This window comes from Chrysochloris asiatica, unplaced genomic scaffold (assembly GCF_000296735.1).
Source record: "Chrysochloris asiatica unplaced genomic scaffold, ChrAsi1.0 scaffold00036, whole genome shotgun sequence".
NCBI lineage: Eukaryota > Metazoa > Chordata > Mammalia > Afrosoricida > Chrysochloridae > Chrysochloris > Chrysochloris asiatica.
The window spans coordinates 10,311,359-10,326,988 of NW_006408554.1; the positions used below are offsets into that span (position 1 = coordinate 10,311,359).

Below are 15,630 nucleotides of genomic sequence, written 5' to 3' on the forward strand. Positions count from 1 at the left end.
GATCTTCATTATTCACCATACCATAACCCCATGGATAATGAGTCAAAGTAACATATTCCCCCCAATAAGGAAATTAAAATCTGTTGCTAAAAGTTATCTTTGCACTTCTCTTTCTACCTTTACATAGTTAAATTCATGTTTCTATCCTGTACAAAACAATAGATCCTCATAATATATTTAGATTAGTAATAAAGAAATGTTGCTGCTGTTGTAAATTGCCATCAAGTTGCTTCTGACCCATAAGTGACCCTGTATAGTATGTCTAAGGAGTAACTGGTGAGCTTGAACCACCGACCTTGCAGTTCAAACCAAATTTGCAGTCCAGCGCATTAACTCATAGCACCACACCAGGATTCAGTAATAAAGAATGGGGGTGGGTGGGTAAAAATATTATAAGCATCCTTGGTAGTGCAGATGTTAAAGTCCTGCTTGATAACCTTGAAAGGTTGGTGACTCAAGCCCACCAACTCCTCCTCAGGAGATAGATGTGGCAATCTGCTCCTAGAATGATTGCATCCTTGAAAACACTAAAAACCAAAAGCCAAATCCACTACCATCCAATCGATTTCTACTCAAAGTGACCCAGGATAGGGTTTCTGAGACTGAAACTTGTTACAGGAGCAGACAGCCTCATCTGTGGGTTTGAGGCTCAGCCCAACATCTAAGTTACAGTGTCACCACGGCAACCCTGTAAGGTAGTTTTATTCTGGTCTGTAGGGTTGCTATGAGTTAGAATTGACTCGATGGCAAGTGACTGGAAAATGTATGTCTACATAATGATAAAAAGAACCAACTGAGAAATCAGGATAAGTTGATAGAAGGAAAAACAGATAAAAATTTCACCACCTTCCAACACTTGTCACCGTTTACAAGGCTCCTATCTCGAACAAGGAGTCCTGGTGTGGTGCTGTGGGTTAAAGTGCTAGACTGCAAGGCTGGCTTGAACCACAAGGTTAGTGGTTCAAGCTTACCAGCTGCTCCTTGGAAACCCCGTACAGGGTAGCTATGGGTTGGAACCAACTCGAGGGCACTTAACAACAAGAACAATCTCAAACATAGTCAATTTGCTCATACTCTTCTCTTCCAAGGCCACGCCAAGTTAGGCAAGTGTGAAGTTTGTAGTGCAGTTGTAAGCCTGCTAATGGGGCTGTTGTTGTTAAGTGCCATTAAGTCGGCTCTTGTATACGTTTTCCGAGTAGTGGCTTTTGGGTTTGAACTGTCAAACATCCTTGAAAACTCTAAACACCAAATGCCAAACCCACTGTGATCCAATTGAAATATTTTATATCCATTGAGGTTTGCACATATTTGTGATTGCCATTTCACAAATGCCTACAGTGCTGCATCAGGACCAGAGAAGAATACCAGAGTAGTCATAAGACAGAAAACCTGCAGCTGTGGAGTTCAACTCACAGCAACCCTAGAGAACAGAGAAGAACTGCCCCCTAGGGTGACCAAGGGCATAAAGTCATAAATCTTTACAAAATCCCACAGAGCAGCTGGTGGGTTAAACCACGTGCTTAACCAGTGTGTGAGCAGGGCTCCTTAGCCACAAGCTGCCTGCAATAATAAAACATCAGACTCACTTTAACATGAGCATAATGTATTCCTCCCATGAAACACAGAGGGGTATAAGTTCACATGTCAGAATCAACACATTGATGCTCCTGATACTGTACAACCCTGGGTCAGCTACCTCTGGACCCTGGACCTTCCTGTCTTCCCTCTCTGGACCCTGGACCTTCCTGTCTTCCCTCCCCAGATGACTTGAATCAAGGCAGTGTCCTCTTCACAGCCTGTAGACACTTCCTTAAATATTCTTCATCATGACATTGCTTCAAAGGCTCAACAAACCTTTGGTAGCTCACCACTAAATGTATGAAAACATGAAGGCCTTGTTTCACAGGTCTTCCTTAAACGGTCCCAACCTATGCCATTTTCTACTATGTTCCACTGTTTTCTTACCATTCTTTTCTTGTCTGCTGTTTCCTTGTCTTCTGAATCTAGGTGGATTCCCAGGCCAAGGTTGCCATCAAGCTGCCCACCTTCCTCTCTGCTTAATCAAGTTTCACTGCTCTTTAAAGTGCACCTACCGATCCAGCCTATGTACTTTAAAACTTCCCTTGGATATTGTGCAGTAATTAAACTCTGAACCAGACACGTAAGCCTTTGATTTCATATACCTATTGTTTCCTGTATAGAACACTACATCAATTATAGTTAAGTAGTAGCAAGTCAGTTCCTACTCATAGCAACTCTATAGATACGGTTTCCAAGGCTGTACATTTTTGTGGGAACAGAAAGCATCATTTTCCCCTCATGGAACAGCTGGTGTGCTCCAACCTCTGACCTTGCAGTTCACAGTCTGGTTTTTATCCTACAGAGCCACCTATAAAATCTACTATTTCAAACAAATACACTGCTTTGTAAATATAAGGCTATTTTCAAAAAGCACCTTGTAGTATATAATAATTTTAAATGAAGGGATAGTGTGGGTCAGAGTAGAACTGTGCTCCATAGGATTTTCAATGGCAGATTTTTCAGAAGGAGATCACCAGGCCTTTCTTCTGGGGTGCCTCTGGGTAGACTGGTGCCTGCAACATTTTGGATAGCAGCCAAGTGAATTAACTATTTTCCCAACTCAGGGACTTCACAAAGGACTCAATGATATATGAGTACAAGCAACTTCACACTTTTAATCACAGCCAATTTTTTCAATAGCTTCATTCTTTAAAATAAAAATTAAAATTTTCATAAAGAACACCCCCCCCATATTAAGATCACAGGAGAGTCCATCCATGCTTTGTCCTTAAATAAGTAAACAGACCAATTGTGGAGTTGTGTTTCAGGGTAGAACTGTACTCTGTACAGTTTCAATGGGTGTGATCTTTCTAAAGTGGATTGGCAATCCTTTCTTTTGAGGAACCTCTTGGTGAATTCAAACCATCAACCTTTCACCTTGTGGTCAAGCACTTAATTATTTGCACCACCCAGCCAGAGATCAAACAATGTATTCCTAGAATGAAATAATGAACCATTTATTAAATGGCAATCACAAATATTTACAAACCTAAGTGAATCTGTATGAAGTGCTAAAAAAAATGAAATTAAAACTGTCTTTCATTAAGCAGGGAATATCCAAGTTCAATAGTCTCTAATTATCATTTCTTCCAAAAAGAGGAAAATAAATGGGGCAGTGTGGATGCCACTAATTGCTTAGAAATTACATAGTTTGCAAAATTTTGTTATTAATTCAGGAGATTATATTTCCCCAAAGCTGATATATAACTATAAATCTCAGTGGACATGCTGGTACTCTTTCAATAACTTTACATCTTAATACGATGAACTATAGACAACTACTGTATACTCAGAGAAGGAAACTACCAGTAAGTATTATTCTTCACATAGAGAATATATTGTCTCAATAATCCATTCAATCCTCAATCTGATGATCAATAGCGTGAATGCATATATATTTTTAAGAGAGATTTTTTAAAATTACGATTCATTCATATTATGAATCTTCAATGTGAAAAATTCTTGTTTTGCATCAAACCTTTGATTTTCTCATAAAAAAGAAAGGAAACTATCTAGAATCTAAAATCACATAAAATGTTACTTATGGCAAAGAAGACAGGATCTAAATCATTTTTATCTTTTTAAAACTTTAAAACATAGCTCAATCTCTTATTAAGTTTTTGAAGTTCCTAAATACAATTCCTTAAAGTAATAACATATCGCAATGCAAGTGTATTAGAAAAGAACTTATCCCCTTAGTACTCTTCAACATTGTAAAGCTATTATATATAATTGAAAATGTAGGCAATCCAGCTCATGTTATGTTAACTGTTATGTAAATTAAGCTATTATGGTTACTATGCCTTATCTATCTGATTGATCATTATGCAATGATCAAAATAATGTTTACTTAGATGATATGACTTGAAGATAAAGATGATTATCATTAAGATAATGTTTTTATTTAAATGAAAAGCAATACAAAACTAGAGTGTAAGCTTATACACATTTTCATCTTTACTGCTATTGTTCTTAAGCTGTTAGCATCCAGATCAAACTATTATTGCCAAAAAGAAACTTCAAAGAGGAATTCAGTTAGAATTTATTGAGTTGAACATTGAAACCTAGAAAAGGGGAATTTAGCCACAAATTCATAGGTTACTATCTTCTATCAACATAGAAAATAATGAATAACATACATTAAAATAAATATTCAAATTTTGGAACTTCTGTACATAATACCATCAACTAACTACAACTTTTCTGTACTAAAATACTATGATATAATCCAAGTGACTAAGCATTACAAATAGAATTACAACAATGTATTTCTGAAAAGATTTTGGATTGTTACACAGTCACAGAGGAATTATTTGTCTCATTTCAAAGGAAATTATTCTTCTGCAAGTTTGAAGCTAAATCATATAATTCAGTTTACTTAGAAAAGTGTTTTACTTATATCTATAGCTCTGGTAGTTATGAGACGGGCTGCTAACCTCAAGGTCAGGAGTTCAAAACTACCAGCGGTTCTGCTGGAGAAAGATGAGGTTTTCTGCTTCCATAAAGATTTATAGCCTCGGAAACCCTATATACAGGATCGCTATGCATCGGAACCGACTCCACTGCACACTACCACCACCATCACCACACCATAGTGCGTGAAACCAGTCAGGATCTCTATAAGACATTCAAATGAATGGAAAACAATTATATTTTCCATTAAAAATATTTATCTTAATTGACTCATTTTTATCATTTATGGAGTTGTTAAGTGCCGTTGAATTGGTTCTGACTCATAGCAACCCTGTATAGGATTTCCGAGGAGTGACCAGTGAGCTTGAACTGTTGACTTTGTAGTTCAAACTGATCTTGCAATGCAGCACATTAACCCACGGTGCCACACCAGGACTCTAAGATACAGAGAAAATGCTGTTATTTTTTACTTTTGGCAATGGGTGAGTTGTTGTTAAGTGCCATTGAGTCAAATCTGACTCACAGCAATCCAATACACAACAGAATGAAACACTACCCTGTCCTACACCATTCTCATTGTATCATCCCAATGGACAGATTGTTGTTGCTGTTAAGTGTTGTCAAGTCGGTACGACTCACAGTGATCTTGTATGGGTTCACACCAATGTTATGGTCAAGGGCTTATCCTACAGAGCCACAATTAGCCTGATGGTATTTGCCCATGCCACATTTGACGTATCAAGTATGGGAACTCTTGGCATATATATGGTTACTAATTAGCTTGTCTGAGGTCTGTCAGCATCAGAGTATCAATCAGAGCATATGTAAGCACAATAACAATAACAAACAAACACAAAATCCCAGGCTCAACAACAAGAAATGAAGATTCCATGACAGAAGCGACCAAAAGGAGGAGAGAGGAAGTTAAAAATAAATAACCAAATTCATGTCTGCCAGGTCATGCCTTTCCCCTTGACTGCTCTCCAAGTGGTCCCTGAAGATTTAAAACCTGGAAGGAGTCTGCTTTTCTGACTCTTTCTCAAGGCATGGACATAGTTCGAGGTACAGCTCTTCACTAAACAGCTGAATAAACTTGGACAAATGACATCTTAAATCTGGCCTCATTTCCATTATCTGAAAATTTAATGGGATAATTAATTGATCTTCATGGTCTCATCCACTTTCAAAAATTCTATTTTTGAATTCCCAAGTCTTGGCAGAGGATGTTCATTTCCCCCAGAGATCTAATCGACACACTCATGAGAAAACCAAATTTTCCCTCCAGGAAGCTAGGGCAAAGTATCCAATCAGAGCCTTGCAGCTTAAAAATTCTCTAAGTAACCTCAAAGCAACAAATAGTTGCCAAATTCCTACATATGGTGCTTAAATATATGGGAGGGGAAAAAAGGTGGGTGGGGAAAGGGAACTCTAATTGAGTAAGACAAAGTCTAATGAATGTGTTCATCATATTTTGTGAAGTTGACCCGTGGAAGTTTGTACAACAAGACTCCATCAGACAACTCACTTATGACAAGCAAATATCCTATAATGTCCAGTCTTCCTCACTGCCCTATGCCCAGCTGGTCTTAGGCCTTGTTCATTCCCAATGTCCTTATCTTCCCAGCTGCTGGGGCCTCAAACGCTTAAGTCTTACTAGCACCAATGAAACTTTACCATGGGAGTGAACCCAAGAGTCGTTTACCTCCATAGCCACCTCTCATAGAGTTGCACTATCTAGCATGTAGTGCTCTAGGATAAGCAATGGACTGCTTAACTGCACGGTCATTAGTTCAAATCCACCAGCCACTCCTTAGAAACCCTGTGAGTTGGAACAGACTTGACAGAACTTAACATTTCTGACAGGTCACTCATTTCTAAATGTCACTAAGTAGTTTTCTTAGAAAGTGTTAAATGAATTACTGCCACCTTATAAAAAATGCATATAATCCACTATAGGAAAAAATTCTACTAAGTCCCACATATCAGCATGAGAATACGTATAATTATGCAACATAGAAAGAACTTGCAGTTGGGGGATTTCTGCCTGCACCACCTCCACACCCACATCTCATCTTTAAGTCAATAGAAAACCTGTCAACACAATGTGAGTGTCCATTCTCAGGAACCTTCTAAAGTTTAATCATCTCATGGCCAGTCCCCTTACCTTTGGCAACCATGGTCCACCACTATTAAGAACCTGACAGTTGATTAGTATACAAAAATGTGTGAGAGGAAATGGCATACCAGATAGCATTTGACAACGTGTGCGCCTGACATTATGAATATTGCTTTCTCTGGGACCCAGGAATGACAACTGATATATGTGACAATTAATATATATGGGCCACAATCCCATGTTGATATGGAATATCTATCATAAGGGCATTTCTCTATATGACAGGAAAAGTCATTTAGCAATAGTTAATATATTTTGTTTCAGATCTTATCTTTTCTCCTGAAAACGTTTCTTTGAAGCTGTAATTAAAGTCAGTGTGGTCCCATTTACTGAGTATTCATTAGATCAAAAAATAGTTTCCCAAGTTGAAAGTAAAATTTTATTTAACTTCATTTTACTTAATGTTTATAACTAATCAATTACTTCATGAACTTGCTTGTAAAACTTCATACTTTCAAATCTAAAAAGCAAAATTTTACAACGAGAGCTTAAATTTATACAAACTGCCTCCATTCACAAATCTCCTCTCCCAGCAAGTTGAAGGTCTATTTGTTGAAGGTCTATTTGTTGAAGGTCTATTTGTAAAGCTGTATTGCTGTAGTTAGCTGTCATTAAGTTAGCCCCTGACTCAGAGTAATCCCATGTGTTACAGGGCAAAACTGCTTCACAGGATATTGTTGACTGTCATCTATACAGAAGCAAATCACCAGGCTTTTCTTTCACAAGTTGGCTGGGTAGGTTTCAACCTCCAACTTGTAAGTAACAGCAGATGGTAAACTACTTATGCTCCTCAGGCTTCTTATAGCTACATTGTTGTTGCTGTTGTTAGCTGCCATTTAGTCAGTTCTGACTCATAGGGAACCTGTATAGGGTTTCCAAGGACCAGCTAAAACAAATACACAGTATACTATATTTAATGGTGACGGTCAGCAGTTCGAAACTACCAGCTGTTCCGCGAGAGAAAGATGAGGCTTTCTGTTCTCGTAAAGATTTACAGCCTTGGAAACCCTGTACAGGGTCGCTATGAGTCAGAACTGACTCCACGGCACATCACAACAACAACAACAATATTATAGAAATAAAATATTTTCAAAAGTATCACACATATACTTATAAACATAATATAACTTAAAGAAAATCTGGTCATCCATCAAATATTTTCTGCACACACACACTGCATTCCCAGGAACTCTGGATGCCTTATGACTAAAACACATTGGGCATCTTTTAATAAGACACTAAACAGCCGTTTGTTTAGATCTGTGTTGAATACTAGTATACATCAACCAAATCCAATTTTGTATTACAATGGTCCCCCGCACTACCGTAGCTCACATACCTGCTCCCTCTACCCAACTAACTGCTCTACCTAACAAAGTCTATCTAAGCTCAAATGTAGTGTAGGTAAATTATTCAGGTGAGAAATCTGTCTCATGAGTGATTCATCACAGATAACCAACCCATTGTAAATCTACTTATTACCTACCTGTGCCATCATCCACATTCTCAACTTCCATCACCTCTGTATTGATCCTGCCACGAAAAAGGTACCGATGTCCATCTGTAGATGCCTTGCTATTCTTCAACCGTCTTACAGTGGAATGAAATCAGACACAGTGTTATAACATTTAATGCAAAATCATTTTAAAACAGCTCATTTTAACCAATTCTTTGGAAGAAAAAAAAGACAGCAAGGCAAGTACCAATATCAAATATCGAGGTATTCGTTTTTGCTAATTTTGTTGTGTTTTATTTGTGTTTTCTTGTTCATGACAACACTGGTTGTTCATGACAACACTCTACAAGATGCGACTTATATATTATTTTAAAAATAAACTGGGACTTTGACTGAAGAACAATATCCAAGTGGGAAGGAGAATGTATGTGCTATTGTTCAACACAGGACATTGAAGGTCCCCAAACTGAAGTTGTTTTTTAAAATTTCATTTCTGCTTCTTTCATCTTCATTTCATTTCTCATTTGTCAGCTAGCTGGTAATTTACTTTTTTTTTTTCAAGTCCTTGTAAAGATTTAGTTAATACTTATGATCCCACTTCAAAAAAATTGAACTATGTTGTTGGAGATTCCAAAACTGAGCTTTACCTAGGTATAAAAGTATTTCTCCTGTATTGTTTTACTGCACAACAACTGTTTAGTTTTGACTAAGTCTATTAATATATCTAAGGAGCTCTGGTAGCGTAGTGGTTACGAATCGGGCTGCGAACCTTAAGGTCAGTGGTTCGAAACTACCAGCTGCTCCGCGGGAGAAAGATGAGGCTTTCTAGTCCCGTAAAGATTTACACCCTCAGAAACCCTATACAGGGTCACTATGGGTCGGAACCGACTCGATGGCACATAACAACAAATTAATGTATCTATAATATTTCACAAACATCTTATTTTTCTAAGCAACCAAAACATTTTAAAATTTGTATAAAATGTCTAGTACCAGTCTTCAATGTTTAAAACCTAAAGAAATCCCAGATTATAGATTAGTGGTGGTAATACTAAATTCGTTATTTAGGCATCATGTATTTGAATCCAGATTCTCAAGTGGCACAAACAGTTTGTGCTTGATTACTAACTTAGGTGGGCAGTTTGAACCCACTGAGAGGTGCTGAGGAAGAAAGGTCTAGCAATCTGCTTTCATAAAGATTTGCACAGCCAAGAAAATCTGATGAAGTAACTCTATCACATATAGCCTTACCATGAATGTGAATAAATTCAATGGCAACAGGTTTGGTTTGGGTTGATATCTGAATCACTACACATACATGGGAGAGGGTTTTAATAAATGTTTCTTCTAAATTTCAAGTAAAAGAAAGGTTCCAAGAAACTATCTCACACATTAAAAGATGCCTGGTGACTCAAGACTTCATTTAACCTGAGCTATTCAACTTGAATCGCTGACAAGAGCCTGTTGTTGTTATGTGCCATGGAGTCGGTTCCGACTCACAGCAACCCTGTACAGGGTTTCCAAGGCTGTAAATCTTTACACCAGCAGAAAGCCTCATCTTTCTCCCATGGAACAGCTGGCAGTTTCAAACTGCTCACCTTAACGTTCGCAGCATGATTCATAATCACTACGCTACCAGAGCTCCTAGCCACATTTAACAAACTAAAATAATCATCAATTTATTATGCTATAGACACAATTAGCAACATTAAGATGTAAATACAGATGAACTGCAATGCTTCATCTCTTCCTCTGCTTTGCAGTTAAATATTGCAGTTAGATACTTGTTCTGGGGCAGACAGGGTGAATCCAAGAGAGGTGTACCAAGGTGTTGTTATATTCCCTGGGTTCTTCACTAGGGTGTCTCCAGAGTCTGATTATTTCTCTTGGAAATTACTTGACATTCCTTAAACCTTCATCAAAATTTAATCCTTCACTGCTACTTTTTAAATGATACAATTATTTGTATATATGAATTTTGCAAAATCTTAGACTTAAAGGGCATGTTCGTGTATGTTTGCGTGTGGGTATGCATGAATGAATGAATGAATGAATAATGAATGAATGAATGGAAGACATAAACAGCAATGAACAGAACTCCCATTCTCAAAGGATATTTTAAATAATTGCACCAAAAGAACTTCAATTACATTAAATTTTTTAAAGAATTGTATAATTAAGAGTCTCATCTTCCCAAAGCCTGTATTTATTAACCTCAATCTTGCTACCAACCATAAATTTCGAAGACCATAATAAAATAAATAGACCTGTTTTCCTATGTAGTAAAAAGACATCAAATTTCTTTAAAAACTCATGAAGACAGAGACAAAAGCATTTTAATTATGTGTTGGCTCTAATCCTAACTTGTTCTCTTCCCTGAATGTACATGATCCAGTCCTGTATTTGCTCAGTTCTTATCATCAGAATTTCAAATTAATATCTTTTACTAGAGAATTCAAACCCACCTGCCACTCCTGGGAAACTCTACATAGGGTATCTATTGAGTCGGAACTAACTTCACAGCACTGCACGACAAAATCAAAAACAGAGAATCTAAGTACCATAACCCATAAAGCAGAAATATTGCATCAACACAGCTGCCAATTCTTTGCTCACTTGCTTTGGACATCTTGTTAACAACTGTCAGGAGAACCTTTTTCAATAGATGCTTCTTTAATCTTGCCTTATAAATTTACTAGTCTACAGCTCTCATTCTTGCTCTAACAGAAATGGCCGAGTATTGTTGTCTAATTTATGAACTAAATAGGCAGGGCAGGTGTCAATAATCTTGGGCTACCGATAGATTTTGAAGAACAACCTTTGTGAAACTGAAACGGAAAACCATGGGGCTAGGTAAAATCACTCAAGGAGAGTATATGGATGCAAAGAATAAAGAAGCAAATCAAATGCAAAGGCCCATGGCAGAGCAATACATAGCCAAGAGAGTGCAGTGTTATAAAAGTAAAGAGAATAAACTATTATGAGTGAGAAGGAATTGCTCAAGGAAGTTCAATGGTGTGAAGAAAACAACTCTACAGAACAGAAGGTAACTGCTACATTTGGTAGACCATTAAGCTTAGTGGTGTACAGTGGACTCACTCTATTTTGTTGATGAAAGAATGAGAAGTGACAAAGTATAAAAATCAAAAACAAATGCTTTTTGAAGGATAACACATAGATAGGCTGAAGTTGGTAGAAAGTTAAGGACATTTTTAAAACAGGAGATACAGACAGTCCCTGGGTTACATTTTCCAACTTACGAACTTCTTGTTGTTGAGTGCTGTAGAGTTGGTTCCAACTCATAGCAACCCTGTATAGGGTATCTAAGGAGTGGCTGATGAGACTGAACCATCGACCTTGTGATTCAAACTGACTTTGTGGTCAAATGCTTATCCTAGAACACCATACCAGGACTCCACTCCTACTTGAACTTTAATATGACATAAGTGTTCGCTCCCTTTGAAATGGCTGAATCCAACCCTACTCCCAAGAAACTCTTCATCACAGTCATCTCACCCCCTACATATATGTGCAGTTTTTAAATCATTAAAAAATATCTGAGTCTTTCCATACCCTAACGGCTAAATAAGAACTATGTTTCAACTAACTATAAATTCCACTTTAAAACTGACAGATACAGTGAAGAAAGGATCTTGTTTATAACCTGGGCTGCCTGTATTAGTAACTATTTGGAGTTTTAAAAAAAAATGTTTTTTAACTGATCGAGTCAATAGTCAAATAACTTATTTGAAAATACCATACAAAGACTGATAAGGACAGGATATTGTTCCTAGTGGAATGCTGAAGGCAATTTTATACTCACAACAGGAGAGGTCACTAGAGTGAGACGGAGAAGAGTGATTTCAGGCTAACAATGAGTTAGCTACAAATACTGAGTAGAGTTATGACTACACCTAAGATAATGGTAGGAGAGGGGTGGTGATGTATCATGGAGTCAGTTCCTACTCACAACGATCCTGTATAGGGTTTCTGAGGCAGTAAATCTTTATAGGAGCAGAAAGCCTCATCTTTTTCCTGTGGAACAGCTGGTAGTTTCAAACTGCTGACCTTGGGAACAGCAGTCCGATTCCTAACCACTACGCTACCAAAGCTCCAATGACAGGAGTGTTGTTGTTGTTAAGTGCTGTCAAGTCGATTCCGATCCATAGCAACCCTGTATAGGGTTTCCTAGGAGCAGCTGGTAAGCTTGAATCGCTGACCTTGCAATTCAAACGGCTTTGCAGTCTGGCACATTAACCCACAGCACCACAGTAGGATACAATAAAAGTGATCCAAGGCCTAAAGAACTCAATGAATTCACGTGTGACAGGCAGACACTAACTGTAGTGCAAACAAAAGTAAACAGAAGAATGTTGTCAGGTGCCATTGAGTTGGTTTCAATCTTGTAGAGAGTTTCTGAGGAGCAGCTGGTAAGTTTGAACTGCCAACCTTGTGGTTCAAAGTGACATGGCGGTCTAGTGCTTATCCTACAGTGTCACACCAGGACTCCATAAAAGAAGAATAATGGTGGTTTTGTGCCATGGAGTCGGTTTGACTCATAGCAACCCTGTTAGGATTTCTGAGGCTGTAAATCTTTATAGGAGCAGAAAACCTCATCTTTATTCCGCAGAACAGCTCGTAGTTTTGAACTGCTGGCCGTAATATTAACAGCCTAATCATAGTCAACTAGAAAAACTAATGTGCTGGGATGTTCAAAGAGGAGGAAATTATTTGGAAGCAGCTTAGAAAGTTAGACAAACACATCTGCTTCTCCTGCAGGGCCTGAGTTGTGTGGACTAAGAATAAAAAAGTCACTTCTCCTTAAAGGGCTCTTGGGGAGGTAGTGTCATCAGATGTGAAAATATTTCAGTTAGATTTCTCAACTAGGTGAACAAACAGAGAACAGTTCTGACACTGTGAGTTTGCTGATCAGAACATGAACTTTTAGAAGCATGAAGAAAAATGTCAAAATTTTAGTATAGATTAACAATTTCTCTTACAAATAATACCTATTAGCTTACCTGTGTTTTCTTTTGCAATACACCAAAAGATTATCAAAAAGAAAGAACACCCGTTCTTGAATATTTCCAGAAGAAATTTTCAGTAACACTCCACACATTAGCATTTCAGTACAGGTGTCAGTAATGTTGGACCCCTAAGTCAGGAGAAAGAAAATAACAAATGTCTCACTACTTAATAGAAACTTTAGTTTATAATGTTTTTCTTCTTAACATTATATTCATTTCATTTTAAGTAGCAATATATACTCAGGACAAAAGTTCAAACAGTACAACAATTTTGAAGCTTAAAGACTTGCAGTCTTCTGATCAGTCTTAGTAAATGCAACTGCTACTAGGAGATTCTTGTCTCCTTTAGGAGGTTTTATATACATATGTGTATTGCTGTTGTTAAATGCCACCAAAGCAACCTTTCCAAGACTGTAAATCTTTGCAGAAGCAGAAAACCACATGTTTCTCCTACATGTAGTGGCTGGTGGGCTCATACTACTAACATTGTGGATCACAGTCCAGTGCTTACTTATCCTAATGAGGGACTGTGCTCCCCATACATATGTATGCACAAGGATCTATAATATACGTTACTTTTGTTCTCTAGAGAAGAAATTATTTCCAAATAATTCATATATTTTACACCCATAATAGTCCTTACCTCTTTTTCATTCCCCTCAAGGAAAAAGGCTCTGTGGGTAGATGGCCAAACCCACCATCTGCTCATCAGAAACTCTACACAGCGTCACTATGAATTGGAGCTGACTCAATGACACTCAACAACAACCATCACAGGATGAAAGAAAGAGGAAATAACATGACAAATAAAAGGTAAAAAATCATCTAAAAGGAACAACTTTCCTGTCATCCTATTTGTTAAAAGTTGACTTAGGGACACTCATGTATTATGCAGACTCTTGTTATTGAGTGCCCACTAAGGTTATGTGACAAGAGTCAAAACTTATTCTTAACACAAGTGCTAACCATTAGAAGCTGAAAAAGCCATAAAATAGAAGGAACCTAGCTGGGCCCTTGAATCATCACACAAAAGAAAGTTTTCCACTGATCAGAGAAATCCATTAGATTGCTATTTGAGCTAAAGACAGGATCTATCCATCTCTCTATCTATTTTCTATTTGGAGTCATTTTATTGAGCCTTGCCTACAGTTTTGCTTTTTGTTATTTTTTGTTTAAGTAAATAACAAAATATTTGCTATTCCAACATTCGAAATGCTGTAGTTCTGTTACGTAGTCTAACTTAACATATCCTAACTAATGCATTGAATTGAGCAAGAAATGGAAGTCTTCAGCAGAGATCTCTAAGTGAGCTTTGTAAAAGAGTCTCGGTTTTTAAATACATCTTCTCTCTTTAAATTTAGGATAGACATGATTATTTTTAACTCAACATCTTTTTTTATATTTAATATTTCAAATATTTAAACTTTCATACTTCTACAATAATCAGGGAGATGATTTTCTAATGAATTATAAATTTTCAATTAAAATGACAAAACTTATATTCACAATAAGAATCTTCAAAATGGAAACTAACCAAGAAAGTATGATTAAGTTAATCATGACAACCTATAGCTAACATTGAGAGGAGTGGGTATATTCCAAAACACTTAATTGTGCTCATTAGTAACCTGTATATAAACCAAGAGGCAGCCATTCAAACAAAAAAAGGAACATTGAATGATTTTAAATCAGGAAGGGTGTGCATGAGGGTTGTATACTTATTCAGTTGCATGATGAGCAAATAATCCAAGAAGCTGGATTCTATGATGAAGAACGTGGCATCAGGATTTCAGGAAGACACACTAACAACCTGCAACATGCAGATGATACAACTTTGCTTGCTGAAAGCAAAGAGGACCTAAAATACTTACTGGTGAAGATCAAGACCACAGCCTTCAGTATGAGTTGCATGTCAATGTAAAGAAAACAAAAATCCTCACCACTAGACCAATAAATAACATCATGACAAATGGAGAAAAGATGGACGTTGTCAAAGAGTTTTTATTTTGCTTGGATCTACTATCACCATTTGTGGAAGAAGCAATCAAGAAATCATATAACATACTGCATTAGGCAAATCTGCTGCAGAAGACCTCTTTGAAGTGTTCAAGAAAAAAGATGTCAGTTTGAACTGAGGCATACATCAAACATAGTATCAGAAGAGACCAGTCTGTGGAGGACATCCTACTTGGTAAAGTGGAGGCTCAGCGAAAAAGAAGACCACTGACAAGACAGATTAGCATAGTGGTGGCAGCAATGCGCTCAAGTGTGATAACTGTGAAGATGGAGCAGGACCACGCAGTGTTTCATTCTGTTGTGCATAGGGTTTCTGTAAGTCTGAGCCGACTTGATGACAATGAACAACAACATATTAGAAACACATTTTCATTTCAGACATTTTCCTTTTTTCTTTCTTGTCATCCTAAAGGTGAATATAGAGTGGAACAAACAAGATGGCGGATCGGGTAGACGTGTAG

The 15,630-nt window shown here is 37.4% G+C and overlaps 1 protein-coding gene across 1 annotated transcript in view; it reads right to left on the reverse strand.

The window, feature by feature from the left end:
• Positions 1-15,630, reverse strand: part of PREX2 (phosphatidylinositol-3,4,5-trisphosphate-dependent Rac exchange factor 2) — a 482,194-nt gene that overhangs the window by 287,667 nt on the left and 178,897 nt on the right. The window contains exons 7-8 of the mRNA XM_006860035.1: positions 13,148-13,281; positions 8,157-8,260 (exon numbers count right to left, since the gene is read on the reverse strand). Coding sequence (XP_006860097.1) covers positions 8,157-8,260; positions 13,148-13,281 — 238 coding nt within the window. The remainder of the gene's footprint in view (positions 1-8,156; positions 8,261-13,147; positions 13,282-15,630) is intronic.